General features: G+C 46.6%; 2 protein-coding genes across 5 annotated transcripts in view; both read right to left on the reverse strand.

Moving 5' to 3' along the window:
- Nucleotides 1-422: 422 nt before the first annotated feature.
- Nucleotides 423-4,985, reverse strand: kbtbd11 (kelch repeat and BTB (POZ) domain containing 11). Its single transcript, XM_085441930.1, has 2 exons — nt 4,423-4,985; nt 423-3,882 (listed from the first exon to the last, which is right to left on the reverse strand). Exon 2 carries the CDS (start codon nt 3,789-3,791, stop codon nt 1,878-1,880), a length of 1,914 nt encoding a protein of 637 aa, XP_085298056.1. The 5' UTR covers nt 3,792-3,882; nt 4,423-4,985; the 3' UTR covers nt 423-1,877.
- Nucleotides 4,986-6,939: 1,954 nt separating this feature from the next.
- arhgef10 (Rho guanine nucleotide exchange factor (GEF) 10) overlaps nt 6,940-20,303 on the reverse strand; it is a 44,034-nt gene continuing 30,670 nt past the window's right edge. For 3 of the 4 annotated variants that reach the window (XM_085440708.1, XM_085440709.1, XM_085440706.1), the window contains 7 exons: nt 19,996-20,222; nt 19,749-19,906; nt 17,157-17,299; nt 15,734-15,908; nt 9,339-9,461; nt 7,843-8,337; nt 6,940-7,759 (listed from right to left, as the gene is read on the reverse strand). In XM_085440708.1, the coding sequence (XP_085296834.1) occupies nt 7,856-8,337; nt 9,339-9,461; nt 15,734-15,908; nt 17,157-17,299; nt 19,749-19,906; nt 19,996-20,222 (1,308 nt within the window). In that variant the 3' untranslated portion in view covers nt 6,940-7,759; nt 7,843-7,855. Of the gene's footprint in view, nt 7,760-7,835; nt 8,338-9,338; nt 9,462-15,733; nt 15,909-17,156; nt 17,300-19,748; nt 19,907-19,995; nt 20,223-20,303 lie in introns of all 4 variants that reach the window. The other variant, XM_085440707.1, reaches the window with a different exon arrangement.

The following is a 20,303-nucleotide window of genomic DNA, read 5'->3' on the forward strand; positions in this document are numbered from 1 at the left end:
CCTGTTATATTGAGAATTAAGTTTGTAAGTCGTTCAGTAATAACTGAATTATGATGAAATCTGAAGGTAATGGAAATTTAGATACATTTATATAAGCCTAAAATAATAACACAGGGTTTCCTGTAAGGCCGGGGTGGGGGTTTTAGATGCGTCCTTGATCCAACACAGCTGATTCAAATGGTTAAATGACCTCCTCAACATATCTTCAAGTTCTCCAGAGGCCTGGTAATGAACTAATCCAATTTGTGTTGACCATGGTTTTATCTAAAACCTGCAGAACTGTTCCCCACCACTGCTCTAAAGGTCATAGATTTGGTGCTATTACAGCAGTGTCCACAAGATGGCAGTGTAGCTCCATGGCAGATTAACCAGAAGGCTGGCGCCCTTCCCCATCACCACAGAAACATATTCAAAACACCAGATCAGTTTCAGACATAAAATATTTTATTTGAAGCACTTAGTTCTGATATACATTATCCCACAGCTCGTTTCTCAGCCCACTCCAAATGCCATGAACAGGAAGCCGTTGCCTTGTGTTGCATTAATTCACCGATCATCACAGCAGCAGATTCTAACTACCAAACGCCCCACATAAATTCACAAAATCTACAGGTTCCAGCCGTCCAAATATCAAGACCACATCCATTTTTGTCTGAGTCGCACTGATTGCTCAGAGACACTTCTACAAACATTATCAAAAGCAGTTCGATTTTAGGAATATATCAGCACTAGCTTCCGTACAAAACACCCACTGTGTTACTGAAGCAACCACGAATGCTGTAAAATGTCCAAAAGAAGAGTAGCGTGTGTATTCACGTGCACAGATGCAAGAACAACATGGCTTATTAGCGTTGGTGCAGAATCATCAGGATCTCCTTTTTACTAGACTGACTGAAGGCAATGTAGTGTCAGATCTGACCTTTGACCTGAAAGCTAAGCATGAATTAAAGTAATCAGCTGGCATGTGAATACAAACCTGTAGCAGAGGGTCTTTGTGCACGGGGAGTAACCTGCATCCTTAAACTTTCCTGAACCTGCCTGTGAGCAGCAAACCACAGGCCTGTGTGCTGTGCAGGAATGCTATTGCTTTAGGTTTTTCCTGTAGTGACAAAAGTAGTGAAATCCTTTAAAAAAAAAAGAAAAACAAAAAAAGAAAAGTTAGTGTGTTGGTTTTAATAGAGCCTGACGGGGTAGTTATCTTTGGCTAAATGTAGAGTATGCACCATATGCAAAATAGATACATGTAATTTATACATATTTGATCATAATGGCTTCAATTTCTGATTTATAAATATAAAGCTTTAGCTTTAGTGTGGCGGGGACCTTATTGGGGTGGTTTCGAAAACTTGGTGTTTGAAGAGAACTACACTTCTTCCAGATTCCACTCACAATAACTACAAACAGCATTACAGCAGAAGCACTCGTTGCATAGAACCTGTGTGTGTCGTTCATAAAGCGCACTAGAACAGCTTCCAGCTTCCATCAATAAAACACTCGCTTATGTTACCAGTCACAGGTCAGCTAGTTAATACAGTAATATCTAAAACTACAAAAAAGTCACCAAACAAAATATTAGCGCACAAATTAATCACTTTCATCGTGTCATTATCTGCAGAAACTAATATCGTTGCATTCGTTCAACATTAAAAAAAAGGTTTGTTTTTAAGGCTCGACCCTGCAGATGCATTACTGCGCCATGCAAATACACACATTCGATTGCAAGCAGGCAATGAGACACTGAGATAGGAAGCTGACATTGAAGAGTGTACATAAGGTCTTCTGCTTATTGCAGGCTTACTATGACACATTTATTGTGTTATTCTCTCTCTCTCTCTCTCTCACACACACACACACACACAAACACACGCACAGACACGCTACGCAACTCTTTCAGGCTTTTCGGGCAAAGTGAGAACAAACGGAAAAAGAACGCCTTTCGCCTCCAGAGGTGCCCTCAGCGTCTCCTCAACAAAGTAGGCGTTCTCCTCCTCCACTACAAACTGGAGAGTCTGGCTTTTGTTCACGCAGTAGATGCAGTTCCCGATGACGGCACACCTGAAGGGTAAGTGACTCCCGAGCCTCTGCGACATGCAGTCGTGCCACATTTTCACGATGGTGTTGTACTTGAAGACGTTGATCCCCTGCTCGCGGCTGACGTCAAAGCGGTAGATGAAGCTTTTCAGCGCCACCATGTCGGTGGACTTCTTCCTGCTGTTGTTGTAGGGGCACTCCTGCCACTCGTCTCTCTTAGGGTCGTACTTGAGGAGGCGGTAGAAAAGAGAGCCGCCCGATACGTAAATTTCTCCACTGCAGGTGGTCGCCTCGTGGGCCACTGCAAAGGCTCCCTTGGGCAAGGGGGCTACTGTCGTCCAGCGGTCCATTCGAGGGTCGTACTTTTCCACCGTAAACAAACATTCCCCTCCAATGGCATACAGATAGCCATCCATAGATAGGAGCTTTAGCTGGGCACGGGCCTGGTTCAGAGGTCTGACCTCGGCCCAGCGGTTGGTTATAGGGTTGTAACAGAAGACCTTGTCTGAAACCTTGCCTTTGTCCCCGTAGCCCTTTATTCCCCCGGCCACAAACAGGTAGTTATACATGGTGCAGATCCCACAGCCTTTAGTATTTACGTCCTCGGGCATGGCAGTCAAAGGTCTCCAGTCATTTGCTGTCTCGTTAAAGTGGTAAATCATATGGTTCTCCTCCAAAGACCCCACCGACAAGGGGCTCTGTGGCCGGCTGCCACAGCGACTCGGCGGCCGGCTCCCAACTCTGTCGAACACGTCGTTTATCTCTGCAACCATCAGAGTCTTCCTCCCCTCCATTCTCTTCTTCAGAATCAGATCCCTCTCGGATCCCGTCAAACGCCCGTACGCGGCGGGGTCTTTGAGGACCTGGAGGAAGTTGTCGCTCATGAATCCGTAGGCGGTCTCCTTCAGTTCACTCAGCCGCTGCTTCTTGGCGATGGTGAGGATCTCGTAGCAGTTCTCCGCCGTGATTTGTTCAGACATGGAGTCCATAGCTGCCTGGACGGCACAGGGGATCTGCAGGATTTTAGCCCCCGTGATGACATCGACTACATTGTCTTTGCTAACACTGATGTTTGAAGTGTACACATAGTCTATCAACGTGGACAAAGTCTTATAACTGATACCCTTCACTTTCAGGATGTTGCGTGACAGCCGTGCTTTGAAGTAGTCACTCTTCTCAGCTAGGACAGACCTGTGAGCGTTGATCGTCTGCCCACCTACCTCTATGACTAAGTCGGGCTCACTGTGGGGCTGTGTGTTTCCAGCTTCCTGGCTGCCGTCCCTGTGCGCCAGGATTGATTTTAGAGCCGGCTGATCGGCTTCCTGTTGGGCCTGGCTGGGCAGGTGTATGGAGGAACCTGCACTGTAGGACACTTTAGCTCGGGCGCCGTTGGGGATTTCGCCACCTGCACAGTTTTGCTGCATGCCAGCAATGTGATTGGAACCAGTGTGAGGTGGGGCTTCTGGACTTTCCTTGTCACCTGAAAGGTAAAACCGATCAGCACTCGAGATGTACGAGCTGCCACCTTTCTGGTTATCAGTGTGGTTATTCTCCATCAGGCTTCCATCCAGCAGGTATTCCTTTTCAAACCCTGGAGGAGGGCTGAAGCCGGGCTCATCTTGCAGGAATCCCTGGACGAACCCTGGACATAAATTCCTGTTTTTGTCAGTAAGCGTGATAAAGTCCGAATTCGCCGTGTGGAGAATGGCATCAGCCTCCACAGTGACAGCCCCTCCTCCCTGCCTGTGGCCCTCAGTCATCTCAATGTACTCACTGGTGATGGGAGATGGCGTTCTCACTGATCATGCTGAGCGGACGGACAAAGCTGTGAGGGGATTCCTCTCTCTTCACCTACAGTTGGAGAAAACAAAGAGGGAATTCAATCAACATCCAGTGGACTAGAACAAAAAGAACCCGTCTGGAAGCTGCAAAGACTTTCTCGCTCTCTAAGGGGCGCCCTTTCTCGAATATCTTGAAAACATTTGAAGGAAAAAGACTTTTGCTGCCAGTAATGATTTGCCATCACGCACAGCCTTTGAGCAACATCTGCAGCTCAACAAAGAAACACAAGTAATCCCGACATGCAGCTTCTGCAAACTGCCCACTGCAATAATCACCCTGTCCTCTCTATGTGGTAATCTGTACACATGCAGAACGCATGCGCATATGGTGGCACTCCGATGGAATAATGTTTAATAGGAAGGAAAACGTTGATTTTTGGAATTGTGTCCAAAACTCCTGTTTGTTTCCTTCAAGGATAACGTCGCTCGAACGAGCCATAGCTGCTCATTCATTAGAACTGAGTCGGATTTAAAGCGTTTTCGTGTAATTGCAACACAATGTGAAACCAAAGCATGGATTTTTGCGCGTTCTCGGTAAACTGCGACCTACCTTCGTTTTCTGGCTGTGATCAACAGCTCGACACCAGCGCTTTCCCTGCTCGTCCCTGCACAAAGCTCAGTTACGTAAGACAGTCCCGATGAAGCTGCGAGCCTGAGCTCCCCGGGACGAGTTCACCTCACGGTCGATTCCGATTCACGGTCACCTTTATTTCTACCTCCGGACACTCCGGGCTGCCGTTTCATCCGCTCATCCTGTAAAATGTGCCGGAGCTCCGCGGCGGAGGCGAGGCAGGGGGACGATCAAACAGTCATCTCAAGTCACACCTCCTTCAGATCAGCCGTGGACGTGTAATTTCCTCCGGTGGAAAGTGCGGAGAGCCGATGCGCGCGTCCAAGCTGGAGCAGAGGACCGCAGTGATAGGCTCCCACCTCCACGAGCACTCCGGATGTTGATTTTTGTTGTCTTTATTTATTTGAGGAACAGCTGGCTGGAGCGAGGTGGTTATTATTGACCCAGACCACGCCCTCATCGGTCGGCGTTAACCCCACACTCAACGGCGCGTGCCTCCATCTGCTGTGCGCGCGCGCTGGACACAGCATTCCTGCACATGATCCGTGTGAGGGGGGACCGCGGGGGGTCAAATATAAGTCCATGTGCATGTAACATCTGTAAGCTCATATAAGCATTATACACACACACACACACACACACACACACACACACACACACACACACACACACACACACACACCTACTAAAAAGACCGCTTCGGTATAATTCATATGTGATAATACAGAAATAATGAGATCTGCGAAAACTTTGTGACAGTGGGTACAACCTGCAGAGGGTCAGCCGTGACGTCCCCACACTAAGACGTATGGAGGAAAAAGCCCGTAGAGGTCCTGGATGGCTGGGCTCATCCCGGGTAGCCAAAGCATGACATCATTCCACATCAGAGATGCAGCTCACAGCTGAGCGTCTTTAAAACTAAAACACTGAAAATATATTCAAAGCATTCACCAACCTGTCAACGGAATGACCGCTAACATCAAAAAATGTGAAAACAAATCCAAGAGGCTTTCGCTGCATGAGATACAGTACAGTACAGATTTCTTACACTGTGTTTATGCCACATCTGCCCCGAATCAACAGCACTGGTAATTACCAAAGTCATGTCTCATGTTTCTGTTTGGGCTAATCCACCAGTATGCACAAGCTCTCTAATCAAAATGATATTTTTAATGCTAGAACATAATTATTGCTTTATATTTATTGATAACTACAGTTATTCATTTGCAATCCTGAACAGAAAGATGAATTTCAGCGTTTGAATGTTCAGCTTGATTAATTCCCGACTTCTCATTATGTTCCCACTCAAACCCTGCAGTGTGCACGTGGCAGAACATATACAGGCAGGTGAATGAGCCATGCTCTCTGAGCTCATCTATACAAAATGACAGAGCTCTGTCAGATCAGTTCAGTCCCATTACATTTATGTAACACAGTTTACAACTGATCTCAAGGTGCTTCATACTGCGAGGAAAAGACTCAGAGATAACTGTGTTTGAAGATGTTTCAGTTACAAGCTTTTAACATGGAGAAAGGAGCATTTACTTCTTCCTGAACGGGCTTTTATATTGGTCGCTAAAGCACTGCACTGTTACAGTATTCTTTGAATATCTTCCATCTTTGCTCATATATATATATAAAGGTCTTTTTAGTCAAACCGTATAATATTTCATGTTTTTGTTTAAAAGAAGACAGCCTCACAGAGCAGCAGCAGCGTGGGTCTGTGACCTCTCCTCCACAGAGGCTGCATGTCTTAACAACTGACCTTCAGATATAAAAATAGAGGGAAGCCACGGCGAGGGCATCAAACAAATATCAACCCTGTGAGATTAGAGGGCATTCAGCTGGGAGTTTTAATGCCAGATATTTTCAGAACAAAGCCTCGCCGAGGACTGATACAAGCACATGAAATGAGCGTCTCCATGGAAACCTCAGGGTCAGACGGAAAATAAAAGACTTCCCGTTGCAGAGCTGTCAGACAGCCTGATAACTGGGTTACTTACAATGAGATCATCTGTTTTTGACTTCTAGTTAATGCAACATTCTGTAGGTGCAGCATATAAGATACTACCCAGAAAACTCAGATCAGTATTAGCAATCAGGCCGGGCTGCTGAGGATTGTGGGAACATGTCCAAATGTCTATTTTTGTTAGAACTCATAGTGAAACCTGGTTGTGCAATGGTGGACGTGGGCGTTATGAGAGAAAGTGCCTTGACCCTCTCTGCTCCGCAGCAGGAGAAATCCCGGAAGAGCTGCATCAGGCTCAGTTCCTGCCGCCCCTCAGGCACATTGCTAGTCCTGGCATGTACCGATAGCTGCACACAATCACAGCGCAGTGCAAGGTTAGAGTCGAGCACAGAGGCACGCCGACACCCTTTGGCCCTCTGATCGTCTCCGAGTCGTCTCGCACACTGTATGTCTTCACCACCATGTGACCGCCTGTGTGTTAGTGTGCTCCTCTGTAAACCTGAACAAGTGACAAATCTCCACTAAACTTCAAAGGAAAAAAGTTTACTCAATAAAACAACATTTATAGATTTGTTAATAAACATAATTACATAAAAGGCACGAGAAAAGTATAAATCTTTTATATATATTTTCTTAAAACATTGTTATGCCAGAAAAAAGTGAATTAGGGTAAAAAACAAAAAGAAGAAAATCTGTGGTGTTGGCAGCAAGTCTTTCCTCCCTTTAAGAACAGAAACCTGGCCAGCAGGGATCCTCATCAGGCCTTCACAAACTCTTTATTCATCTGAAGTTTACCTTTTTAAAAATCCCTTTTCTCTGTTAACATAATAGTCTGAGCATCAGAGATGGTACAAGAGGAAATCGTTTCCATAAGGACACGGACACACACACACACACACACACACACACACACACACACACACACACACACACACACACACACACACACACACACACACACCAGCTCTAACCTTACAACAAACGTTCACGTGACAGCAGATACCTCGCGCGTCTTCAAGCAGTCTGGACCGCCGCTTGTTATCTCCTAATTTCTTTTCAACACTGATTTAAATACTGCAGATCCAGACGTTGGACCTGAAACACTGGAGAGCACTGGAATGTGTTAGCTAGGTTACAGAGCAACGTCCAACACTCGGTAGCAACAGAGACTGTTTCTGTTACAGGTCCGTCCTCAGTACGACCTTCGGTAGCTGTCATTTCCTCCTGGTTTTTCGGATCTTTGTCCCGTTCCAGTTTAAATAAGACACTTAGTTGCTTTGATTGATCCCAAATATTCTGTCAAGTGTTAACAGTAGACCTTGTTGTGTGCAGCACTTCTGGATTCACCTGAGGAAAACAAAAAGGTACATGTAAGGTTTTCTATACTTCATGTAGACATTACCTGCTGATGACTAATGCTAACCTCCCACCTTGGTGCTGGAGTCACATGTTGAGTAAGGGGATCTGCCAGATCATGATGGTAGAGGTGGTGTCCTCATGGCGAGACTGCTTGGTCTTCTTGTTGACCCTGCGGTGTCCCAGACCTCCAGAGACCACCAAGAGAGAGCTGACATCCACCTTACTTGAGCGGCGGCCTCTCTGGTGATGGGCCGGGTCGTGGAGCACATCATAAAGGGCCCCGTCCTCAGGCCCGTGCTCCAACGAACCCTGGGATGGAGCCAGCGAGCCACAGGACGAGGAGGACAGGGAGTCCTGGAGAGCCATGGCAGTGCAGCCCGCCTCTCCCAGCCACACCCCTCGTCCCTGCGAGGGGGTCGGGGCTGAGTCTGATGGAGGCTGGGTGCTCTCCACATCCTTTGACTCTGCAGGCTGCAGTGGGCCTGACGGCTGGTTACACACTGCAGCGGCGGCGGTGAGGAACTTCACCGGTCCGCTGTGAGCATGTAAGGACACCATGCCCCGACCTAAGAACGGGCACGAACATTCAAAGTTAATCTCAGACTTGAACCTGGACATGTTGTTTATCATAGATGCAGGTACACTCCACAGTACACTATGAACCTGAGTGACACCTCGTTCTAAATGTGATGTCAAACCAACCTTTGTAGCTGTAACAGCTTCAACTCTTCTAGGAAGGCTTTCCACAAGGTTGGGGAGTGTTTATGGGATTTTTTAAAATTTCTAATTCATCCCAAAGTCGTTCTATCAGGACCCTGTGTGGGCCCAGTCAAGTTCATCCACACCAAACTCGTCCATGTCTTTATGGACCTCGTTTTGTGCACTGGTGTGCAGTCGTGCCATCCCCAAACTGCTCCCACAAAGTTGGGAGGATGCAGTTGTCCAAAGTGTCTTTGTATGCTGAAGCATTAAGGGTTCCTTTCACTGGATCGAAGGGGCAGAGCCCCACTGCTAGAAACCCCCCCACCAAACTTTACACTTGGCACAGTGCAGTCAGATGAGTACCGTTGCCCTGGCAACCCTCAAACACAGACTCGTCCATTGGATTGTCAGATGGAGAAGCGTGATTCGTCACTTTGAGAAAACGTCTCCTCTGCTCTAGAATCCGGTGCTTTACTCCACTGCATCCGATGCTTTCATTGCGCTTGGTGATGTAAGTCTTGGTCACCATGGAAACACTGTTCCTGAGCTAATATGAAGGCCACATGAACTTCGGAGGTCTGCTATAATCCCACTAACAGCTGACTCTGGAACATTTAGTGGTGAGGAAAGTTCATGACTGGATTATACACCTGTGCCATTGAATTGACTGGAACACCTGAATTCAGTAACTTGAATGGTTGACTGAATCATTTTGGGACTATAGTGTTGGTCTATTACTGCACCTTTAATGTCTCACAGCAGAAATGAGGACAAAAGTTGCACAATGTAACTTTTGTAGTCAGTGCACTACAGGTCCAAACAGCTGCCCACATACACCCACCATGCAGTGATGTTAGAGTGTTACCTGTTACTTTAGGGATGCCCTGCAGCCTGGGGACAGAGAGCGCTACAGTCACTCCCAGGTTGGTCCCTACCAGCAGCAGACCATGACAAACCAGCAGACTGCTCACCGACACTCTCTGGTTCCCTACAGAAAAGGCAGAAACATCAGTTTAGTCACACCTAAATGAATGAATGCTTTCTGGAGTAAAACCACAGATAGGTGTTTATAATGAGACGCAGCTTAGCAAACGCATCCTCCCACACCGAGCGCACAGTCACAGGGTCACTTTACCAGGCTGCATAAGAACAAACCACAGTGCAAAGCAGGGAGGGAGGTACGAGGCAAAATCTCTGCAGCCATCATGTTCAACGCTCACTTGTCTCCAGGGCAACGTAGAGAGGAGCCTAAATAAAAGCAGCTCTTTTCAAGTATTTGAACAGAGTAAGTGAACTATTATAGTCGCTTTGAGTCAAACAAACAAACACAAAAGTGTTACGTAACAGAAGGAGTGAGGCGTAATGCAGCAATTAGCGAAGGAGCTCTGCCTCTATTCAGAAAACTTCGGGCGGTTACAATAGAACAATCTGAGCCGACCTTTCCTGCGGTCACAGACATCGCTGTGAGGCCACTTTGCAGGCTAAAAGCTGCGATTGTTCGGTTAACCTTTCAGCAGCAATAAATTCACCGCCTTTGTTAAGTGACTTATTACGTGGAACCTGGAACTCATCTCAGAACATCTCCACTTGGTGCCGTGAATGCAGTCAGACATATTTATCATATTTTTTATGACTGTAATAAGGATCTGGGGTTTTTGTAAAAACACTCGTCCAGTCCTGCTATGTGGGCGGCGAGACTGTCGTGAGTCATTACTGCTGCAACAGCTTGACTTGAATTTCCTCCCTCAAAGTAATCCTCTCGGGCCTTTAGCCAAAATTACTGCCAGTCTATCTGCCTGACCCTCCCCACTAGAGCTGACCCCTCGCATGAGGCGCACGCTCCACGCTGCCACACTTCCCGGAATCCTGCCAGATATGCGGGCAGGTACTGGGCCTGCGTCTTACCACATGTGCTTCTAATGAGAGTCCAGAGTTAGCAGAAGCACGCAGACTGCCGGTTGGGGGTCTTGCTCAACTTCCTTCTTTCATAATATTTGGAGTTCCCCACCCAGAGGGTGAACTAAAATAAACCCGGAGTGAACGGCAACACGACCAGGCTTTGGCCTTCATCCTTCACCAGAGCACTTCTTTGATCGCCACTTAGTCTTGACAACCAGCAGCAGGACGCCGGAGTAAATCCCAAACACTGCAAAAACACCCTGCATCAGCCTTTCAGCCTGGAAAGAACTCCGATCAGCACATTGTGAGTAACAGCAGCGTCAACTTCTTCTATCGCGCACCCTGAAATGCTGAAGGCAGGTTTGGTCTGATTCATACCTGCAGTCATCAGTCTGTAGGTCTGTGATTGTTAGCCAAAGATCTGGAGACATTAATTTTAGACCTGTGGTGAATCTAAACGAGAAGTCATAATTACAGTTTCTCTCTATTGGCAGAGACATTCAAAGGACGTGATGATAGAAAGGCTTAAAAATGGCCACAAACCATTAGCTAGAAGGTAATGTGGGACACACATGTTATCATTTACAGCTTATCAACACAAATAATCCCTTAATTTCAGTGCTAGTCTAGCATCCTGCCAAAGAGAAGAACAGATTAAGACAAGTTATAACAGGAGCTGTTTCATGTTCAGCTGCACAGTTTTCTCCTGTCCACTCGGGCCTTTCAGATCTGAAATGTGCATCTTTATTCAGCAGTTTGTGCAAAACAAACAAAACAAAAAAACAGTGGCACACAAACGAGAAGAACTGAAGGTGTTATTTACCCCCCCCCCCCAATGTTTGCCTGCCAATAGGCCACGCATGGCTGCCTATTTAGGTCACCGAGCGGCAGACAAAGGCAGGCTAGTCCCTCAGCTCAGCAGCCAGCCAGTCGCCACCATCCTCTGAGACATCATCACAGGCAGCCTGCTCCCATGATGGAGTACCACCCTTTGATACGTTTACTAAAAATATTACTCTCATTTTCACCAAGCACTAACTCCATTCACTCTTCTCACTGGGTTTTTCCATATTTCCTTCACTTTTTTACTTCTCACATTCCAGTTTACTTAAGAGGTGCAGCTCTGCACCGAGCTGCCCGCTCACATGTTTAATCCCGAGCAGATCAGGGAGACATGACAGGCAAAAACAGGTTTTTGTTCATGCAGTATAGATTTTAGGATTTGACTTCTGTAATGAAAAAAGAAAAAACAGAATTCAGAAAACGTGCAATATAACAAATAATTGCCTCCATGCGAGCGATTAGCTGGGAAATTTTCCTACAGGGAACATTTACATATATCAGAGTTCACGGAACGCTTTGTTTATGAAAATAACAGAAAAAATTGAAATTTTACGGCTGCTGACAGGAAAATTCTGGATTCTGAACCCGACTTCGTCCAATATTCAGACGGTTTTATAGAGAAACTTTATGTCCAGCAGCGTCTCCTCTCATCTGTCTCATTGAAATGAAAATATCCAGAATAAAACTCGAGCAGGCTTCCCAGTGTGGAAACTACCACTACTTACCTTAAATCTCTTTCAGAAACACGAGCTACAGTATACGTTACAGGGAAAATGATGATGCAATTACAGCGCATTAGCCAGACGTGCGTAAAGAGCTCCCGTTCAAAGATGGGACTCAGCAGAATTGCTCCAACATGCTTGAACATGAGGAGAATAACCCCACCTAGAGCAAGTCCTACTTTCAACACTGCTCCTTTGATCGAGTCAGCCCCGATTCCATCTCCACTCCTGCATTCTGAGCTGCAGAAAAGCCCAAATTGCATTAGGACCTTTCACAGTAAAATGAACTTCCTGCTTTCTGATAAGATGATATCATTATGACGACTCTGTAAATAAACATTACAGGATGGACAGAATTGCAGCTGAACGAGCGCTCGGTCTAAAAATATCGACGGCCGTCGTGCTGACCGTTCCAAATAGAGTTTGTGCAGAAACGGCACATTTCTTGGTTTCACTCCGTCCTCCAGCAGCAGCCTGCAGGGATAAATGCTGCCACGAAACACAGAGTGGAGTACAGGTGAACTCCTCCGTGTGACTGCTTTATTAAAAGGACGTCGCGACCACACAAGCCGGCAGAGCTCGATTTGAATGCTCGCTGACAGGCCAGAGACTCGGGTTTTTATCAGAGGAAGTCGGCTCTTAATGGCGAGGCCCAGAGGATGAAAGCGCTTATGTGCTGCCGTCTGTCCCACAACCAGCTTCCTCTGTGGTTTCATGGCTTCCATTAGCTAATATGGATAGTGAGGTCCAGAAGCAGGCTGCTTTTATTATTTACATCTGTTAGATAATGAGCACTCCTAACACTGAATGTGAGGGGGGGCTCTCACTCTGATAATGTTATTTGTCATTAGGGATTTCCTTGAGTACACTTTGTTTTTCTAAGTTCAGTGTTTTCAGTGAGCTGCTTTGATTTCTGTCTGAAGTATGATGGAGCAGAAATGCAGTTACGCAGCGCAGCACAGAGTAACTGTGGACGGTGTCACAGCTGTATGTTTCACAGCAGTCACTCACCAACTTTCTCCATCTCAGCTTTTACTCCTTTGATTGGCTTGTTGTGTCATTTGTGTATTTTTCTCTGTGTCACGATTTGTCTTCGTGAAGGTTTCGTGCCAACTTCAGATGTTCTTTGTTATTGCATTTCTGCAGTTTGTTCAACGAGTTTGTTCTTTTGGGCATTTCAGAAATAAAGTTCATCCTTGTATGTGTACCTGCCTCCTGCTGTGTGTGTTCAGGTGCTCACTTTGGCTACAACATAGCATGATCACCTGCTAATCACAGAACACGCCGTCAGTGGAAGAAGAGGTTGGATGCCATCCATCCTTTTCAGGGTCGCTGGAGCCTATCCCAGCTGTCTTAGAGTGAGAGGCGGGGTCCACCCTGGACAGGTCGCCAGTCTGTTGCAGGGCTAACACACAGACCGGAGACAACTAGTCGCACTCACATTCACTCCCAGATTCACACATGTGGGCAATTTAGTGTTTCCAGTTAGCCTAACCCCACCAATTGCACATCTTTGGACTGTGGGAGGAAGCTGCAGGACCCGGGGAGAACCCACGTGAACACGGGGAGAACATGCAAACTCCAAGGTTGGATGCTGTTCAGAGAAATATCACAACATTTTAGCCATGATAGAAAAATCAGGTCCCAGGACTAAACGCACACGGGCTCAGTAACACCACCAATGCTGAAGCTGAGGAGTAAACGCAGACAGGTGGATTCACAAAAACAACACAAAAGGTGGAACATGCAGTTCTAAAAGGAAGCCTGACTGTCAACATTTCTAAAAAACTTTCAGCCCGCGGCTGTCGGTGTTTCTCAGGACAAAGGAGGGAAAAAGTGGCTGAAAACTGTTCTGATTGGACCGGATAAATCCCGACTTCACAGCCCACAACAACAGCTCCCATCATTCTTTGAGGCTGTGTGTTTTTGGGTCACGCTGACATAACGCAGCAGATTACAAGAGTCGAAGAAGCAGGTCACTGATGACTGCGGCACGCAGAGATGATTTCATCTGACCTCGACATCATCAGCAGCAACGTCTGCCTCAAACACATCTGCAGCAGAACGTCACCGAAGGTAAGGACAGCCTTCGTCAGTCACAAAGCTTCCTTGCTACAGGACACGTACAGTAGACTCACTCAAAGGTGTGTTGGGAGTGATGCAAACTCATTTGTTTCTGTGACACACGCACAATAACTGTAACTCCTGTTTTCTTTGATACAAGTTGCTGAACAAATATTTGCTCTGCTATAAAAACTCTGCGCTCAACTGTGGACAAACTGTGCATGAAGCACGGCTCATTTAGAACCATTAAGACCGCTCAGGTCATCAGCTGCAGGTCTTTGAACTGCACCCAGGATTAGATCTCAGCGTGCCGAGGGCGCTTTCTGTTCTCTGGAACACGCTGCATGTGTCTGCATTCACAAACCTGTGTGTGTATAAAGCTTTCTTTTGGTATTTTTATGGTCTTAAGATATTGTGGCCCTACCTAGGGTTTCATTTTTTATGTTTTATGGGAATCACAATGATAAAGCTGCAGATTCACAGCATGTGAAGGAGTGGTTCAGTCTGCAGTGCTGTGGTGGAACCACACAATAACTCTACTCACTCTTCATGACACTCCCTCATAGTTGCATTTAATCTAAAGTGCAAAGATTTACTCCATCATGTTTCTGTCAAAGCAGCTGCCTTTGATTGTATTTGCCATGGTCATGTTGAAGTTCAAAGTATTCTGATTACTCAGGATTTAGCTGTAAGTTTGAGTTGTGGGGCGAGTCAAAGCAAACTCTTCAGTTCGGGATCAGCAACTGGCTCAAGCAGCAGCTCAGCCACAGATACACCATGTGCTGTATGTAAATGTGACGTCACGATCGTGTGACTTATTAAAAGGATGATCCTTTATTTGTTTTTAAAGCGTTTAGATATGGCCTGGATTTCCTTTTAACACACAAAGCTGCCTTAAAATCAACTTGACAAAGTCCAAAGTGTTTTTATGCGGCACCATGAGCAGACAAACTGAGAGGTTTCTGTTTCCTTGTTTAGACTAAGGAGCTTTTGGAAAAAGGAGTGTCACAAACAGAAGCTGCCTGCAGCGATGTTTGCTAATAAGTGGAAGACACCGAGTGTGGTGATGCGAGGTGACGGGGCATGTATCACAGGCCGCGGCTGCTGGGCTGGAGCAAATATATCTGATGGGATGGTCACAAGATTAGAAATCGGCAGATTTTGTCAGGCAAACTCACATTACCGAGTGATGCTGAACACACGGGGAGCAGTTCTCACTGTGGTAAAGGTGGCGAGCCTGAGAATCACAATCAAACCACGCGGCAAGGCGGGGCTTCTTAAAGTCTCTGAATATAGTACAAAATGTAACATTCACTGGTCACTGCGTAGAAGAAAGCAAAGAAAAGAAGCAGAGCAGCAGTTTAAACAGCACAGTGTCGCACATTAGCTGCATGCAACATGTGCTGTTCAAGTTTTCATTGGATAGTGACAGATGGAAGAGGAAGGTCCCAGCTAGGTTTTATTGGTGGTCACCAATAAAACCCCAAATAGACTTGAAAAGTTAAAGTTATTAACTTTATATAAGACTTAAATTATTATTTAAAAAACAGTTTAAAGCTGATCCGTGCTCAAGTCGGGGGAATACGAGCCCAAGTTATGCAAAATCATGCAAGATACTGTATCTAAAAATATGCATGAAACAAGTTGAATTTCAAACCTTCCACTGTAATATTTAATAGTCTGTGGGGATGTGAAATGCTTTGCCAGTCTCAAAGTGAAGATTATGTCTTACCTGGAAGTATACTGTGGACAGGTGTGGCGATGTTGATGTCCTGCAGGTGCTCTAGGGTTTCGGTGTGGAAGAGGCGCAGCGTGGAACCAGAGCTGAAGGCGATCCATATGCCCACCCCGGCCACCACCATGTGTGACACCACCATGCCCTCATCTTGGTGGGCCTCTAACTGCCTCTGAAGGAGAAGAAGGTGACACGAGTTCCTCGTTATCTACTGCAAATTTACTGGAACTGAGACTGAGGGGAAGACCTGAAGACCAGGCGAGCATTCGTCGCGTGACGCCATAACTAATTTCAATTAAGCACAGTCTACATGACGTAAAGGCCAAGAAGCTTTTTATGAGAATATATTTCACACGTCTCAGCAGGTCAAAGCTGTTGTTGTTTACAGTGCACAGGCTGTCACATGTTGGCTGCGTGACTATGAAGTGGAGAAAGCAGCACTCAGCCCACAGAAAGTCTGCCTCACACTGGCTGCAGCAGCCCACCCATGCAGAGCTCTGCCTGATTATGCTTCAGGTGCAAAACCAAGGCTCACTACACGCAACAGCACCAGAGAACGATTCGTCCGACACACGAAGGCGTGTTATTATTTGTGCTGTAAATGCTTTCAGTCGCAAACAAATACGTTTCATGCACGTCTGCTTCACTCTGGATCCTTCTTTCAGTTATTGAGCTGAAAAAAAAAATTCGTTTTAAATATTTGCAGAGTCTTTGTGAACAGAGACCAATAAACTAGACCCATTCCACCAGCGTGGATTGCATAATCTCACCGTGTGGGCAGGCTCGTATTTGGCTAAGCAGAGTTCATTCAGTGTTTTAGATAAATGTGGAAATGAGGAAACGTGCAAATAGACTTCTGTGTTTTGATTTGATTAATCTTATATTTATCAGATGATTAAAGTTTTAGAAGCTCAGTGCTTCTGCTGCTCCGTCTGACTTTTAATTACCTCTGTGGACAAAGTGTAAGTGTGCAGTGAGGAACAGAGAGCCATGCAGGCAGGTGGGCCGACATAATGAGCTTAATGAGGCTAAACTGATTATGAGTGAGTGCATGTCAGAGGAAAGTTACTATTCCTGGATCCGCAGCAGGCGCTTCCATTCCCTGAATCCGACCGGGACACACACGGAGCACCATTCATATTCCCGGACTCGGGAGGGAAAGTACTGGGAACGGTATTAAACATTTAGACATGATGGTTTTTCTTTCATTACTGGCGGGCACAGATACTACTAACTTATTTATTTTCTAGAGACACAGACTCTAAAGAGCGACTCAGATTTCCCACAAACATGACAGAGCGATACGAGGCGGGCTGGGGCAGAGACGCAGACAGGAAGCTTTGTTTCCTCCACACAGAGTCTATCTGCCCGTTTCTGATGGACATGTGTTACTACTGTAAGAGAAGCCTGGGCGACATACCTCTACAGAGTGTGCGTGGGTGCTGATGATGAAGACCTGCCCACCCGATGAGGCCCAGAGGTGCTCCTCCACAGCTAGCATGGCCTTCACAGGGAGCACTCCCAGCTTCAGTAACTTGGGCTTGTCGCTGTTCCACGATCCATCTGTGAGAAGCAATGCAACAGTCAGTTAAACTCACTCCACACAAGCTACGCACAAACGCAGGACGCACACATCCACCGAGGAATATCTAAACATCTGAAGTCGGTTAAACTGCACAACAAGTAAAGTGAAACGACCGACCCGCCTTAAGATTTATTGCAGCTACATTTATTTATTTATCATAGGGACCATAAACCGAGACCTATTCTTCTTTTAGTGGTTAAGAAGAACATTGCACAGTCCATAAACAATCCCATAATAGTGTGTCTGTCTTCATAAATGTCATCTGTAAAGGTCGTCTGCATCTGTAACTGCTCCTGCCGGTAGAGTGGCCATTGATGGTTTCTCCATCCTTCACTATGAATATAGATGGGCTGCGAGCATTAGTCAGAGCTGCGCCGAGTCCCACACACACCTCCTACACACTCTGTTCTACATGTGCACCTACAGCACCAGCTCTGCTGCAGTCAAACACCCCCCGCGGTGGCTTCATAAATCAGCAGCTTGCACTTCTGCAGCGCTTCTGCTTTCATCTAAATTCAAATATTGAACTTGTAAACATGTCTGAGAGTATTTGATGCAAAAGCCTCCGAGTGAACGCGAATCCAGAGAGCCTCCACCAGTCCAGATTCCACATTCCCTCGGCTAATCTAGACCAGGAAGCGACTGAGGCCGCCTCGCCGATATTGTTTGTTTAACAGAAGCACAAAGGCAGCTATTGAAGGGAGAGGGATGGTGTTTCAGAGGCGGTGAGGGTGCCTCAGAAAGACTCAGGAAATAAGGTGATATTCCGCCGAAGGAGCTCGGCGTATGTTACTGTAATAGTCACGCTGTGTAGGTGAGCGTACGAGAGAAAAAAGGCAAAAGAAAAGACAGCAGTGCCAACTTGCAGGCTTATGTAAGTCTTCTCTGCTGCGCGTCTGCCCACAGCTCTTCTTTCTTAAAATGAAGCATTTCCTCATGTTAATGTCAGCTACAACAAAGTGTGCGCACGAGTGCACGTGAGCAAACGCTGAACGCTCCAGAAGCAAACCCATCGTTTGCCTTCTAACAAATATCACTGTGGACAGGAGAAAGTGGGTGACGGAGGCACACGTCACAGACGGGTCTGTGACGTGTGACCTTTGCTGAGTCACTGCCTCCTTCCTCCGTCTCTCTCGCAGACAGAAAGTGACTGCGGCTGGACCAGGCCGACTCCACAGCACAGCAGCTCAGCACTGACAGCTTTAAAGACGAGAACATTTCAACCTGTTTGCTTTTTAAAATCTTTGATTTTTTTAGGTTTATATCAAAGATTTGAAACTCATAAGCTCTGTGCTTCTCTGGACGTTTGATTTAAATGCTAATCAGGCACAAGCGCAGTCAGTCACCGTGACAAAGCACTTGAGCAGCATTACAACACGAGTGTGGGGAACAGTTTCCCCACCAATGTATGCAGGGTGAGTCATCGATTTAGCATCGAGCATCATGTTCCTGAGACAGTGACGGAGCTGCTGATGGGTAGAAATCATACATATCAAACTCTGAGGGCCTGGCTTTGCTTCTGGGAATTCATTTTAACACACAGGAGGCGATGAACGCTAACAGGCAGCGCACCATCATCCTGGTAACTGACGCGAGGACAACGAAGGGAAACGGCTGCGTACGAAAACAAAGTCTAATGAGGAGTCAAAAAAAGAAATTCCTGAGCAGTTACACACACGCCGAGTGTTTCTTCCAGTGAAACTGCAGCATGGCAGCGAGAATAGCTTTCCTCGTGTTTCCTGTCCTCGGGCCATCATCCATAATCTTTCTATCACTGCTTCTATCTCAGTGCACACAAGCACAAGAAAACAGCAAGAGTTTACTGTCGTTTGGGTCGATGCAGGGCAGCGACTGAGTCACAGAGGTGAATCAAACACGCCTCAGTACAGTGATACCCACACGTACATTTGGCAGCCAAGAAGCACAAGGACTGTTCCTCCCGTTGGGCCTAAATTTGTACTCATTCTCTATCTGATGTGAAAGAAACAGACAGAATTAGAAAGAAGCTCATGCTCCCTCTGTTTGCACCGCTATGCAAGCCAAGAAGAGACGGAACAAAAGAGAGAACGTGCAAAGCTGTGGGAAGAGAGCAGCTCGTCGCTGCTCGTCAGCGAGGGAAGACGTTAAATAGGTCACTGCTGGAAAACAGACAGCTTTCTCCAAGACTACCAAGCAAATGGAAACAGAATCTCAACGTACAGCAGAGGAGACCCTGACCTCTGACCTCAAGCCTCACAGTTACCCCGGGATTTCCTCGCCACCGAGTCTCCACGGTGCTGTTATTCAAAACTGAGTCACAAACTGCAGGTCTTGCACAAACGTCACATTCAGCCATCACCAAATCCATTTACAGCTACTTAGAAGTATCAGTGAACAAAGTTTTACACAATTTGAGAAGTGCCGCCCCAGGACAGGTGAAACACACACCTTTTGATCTGGAGTAGATTGCCACGGAGCCGCTGACCAGCCCAGCGTACAGGCACTGCTTCCTGTACACCAGGCTGGTGACAGTGGACTTGTCTGGGGTGAAGAAATGCTGTAGACGCACCTTCTTAGACCGCTGGCTGCTCTTGTACACAATGATGCTAAAAAAGATAACATTATATGAATAATCATATTCCACGATGCAATTCTGGGACACGTCTTTGTGAGTTCACTCTGTAAGCATCTGCACCTCCCCTCCTCCATGCCCAGGCAGACGCTGGGGGCATCGCTGGCCTTCGCCGAGGACACTTGGTTATCGTCAGGGACGTTTTCGCCGTTCTCCTCGCGTTGCTCAGCTGGGACGTACGCCATGCAGAGAATCCGGGACTCCACGTTGAAACACTCGGTCACCTTAGGGCTGGAGTTCTGCATGGCCACTATGGCAATCTGTCCCATCTGGTTGGTGCAACTCGCAACCTGGACCAAGATAAAGAGACCTTACAGTTTAACAGATGATCTGTTTCATCTTGAACTGTGCAAAGCTATTAGCAGGAACAT

This window comes from Copadichromis virginalis, linkage group LG19 (genome assembly GCF_057382275.1).
Source record: "Copadichromis virginalis isolate Kocher_CV1m ecotype Utaka linkage group LG19, C_Virginalis_male_GT1.1, whole genome shotgun sequence".
Lineage (NCBI taxonomy): Eukaryota > Metazoa > Chordata > Actinopteri > Cichliformes > Cichlidae > Copadichromis > Copadichromis virginalis.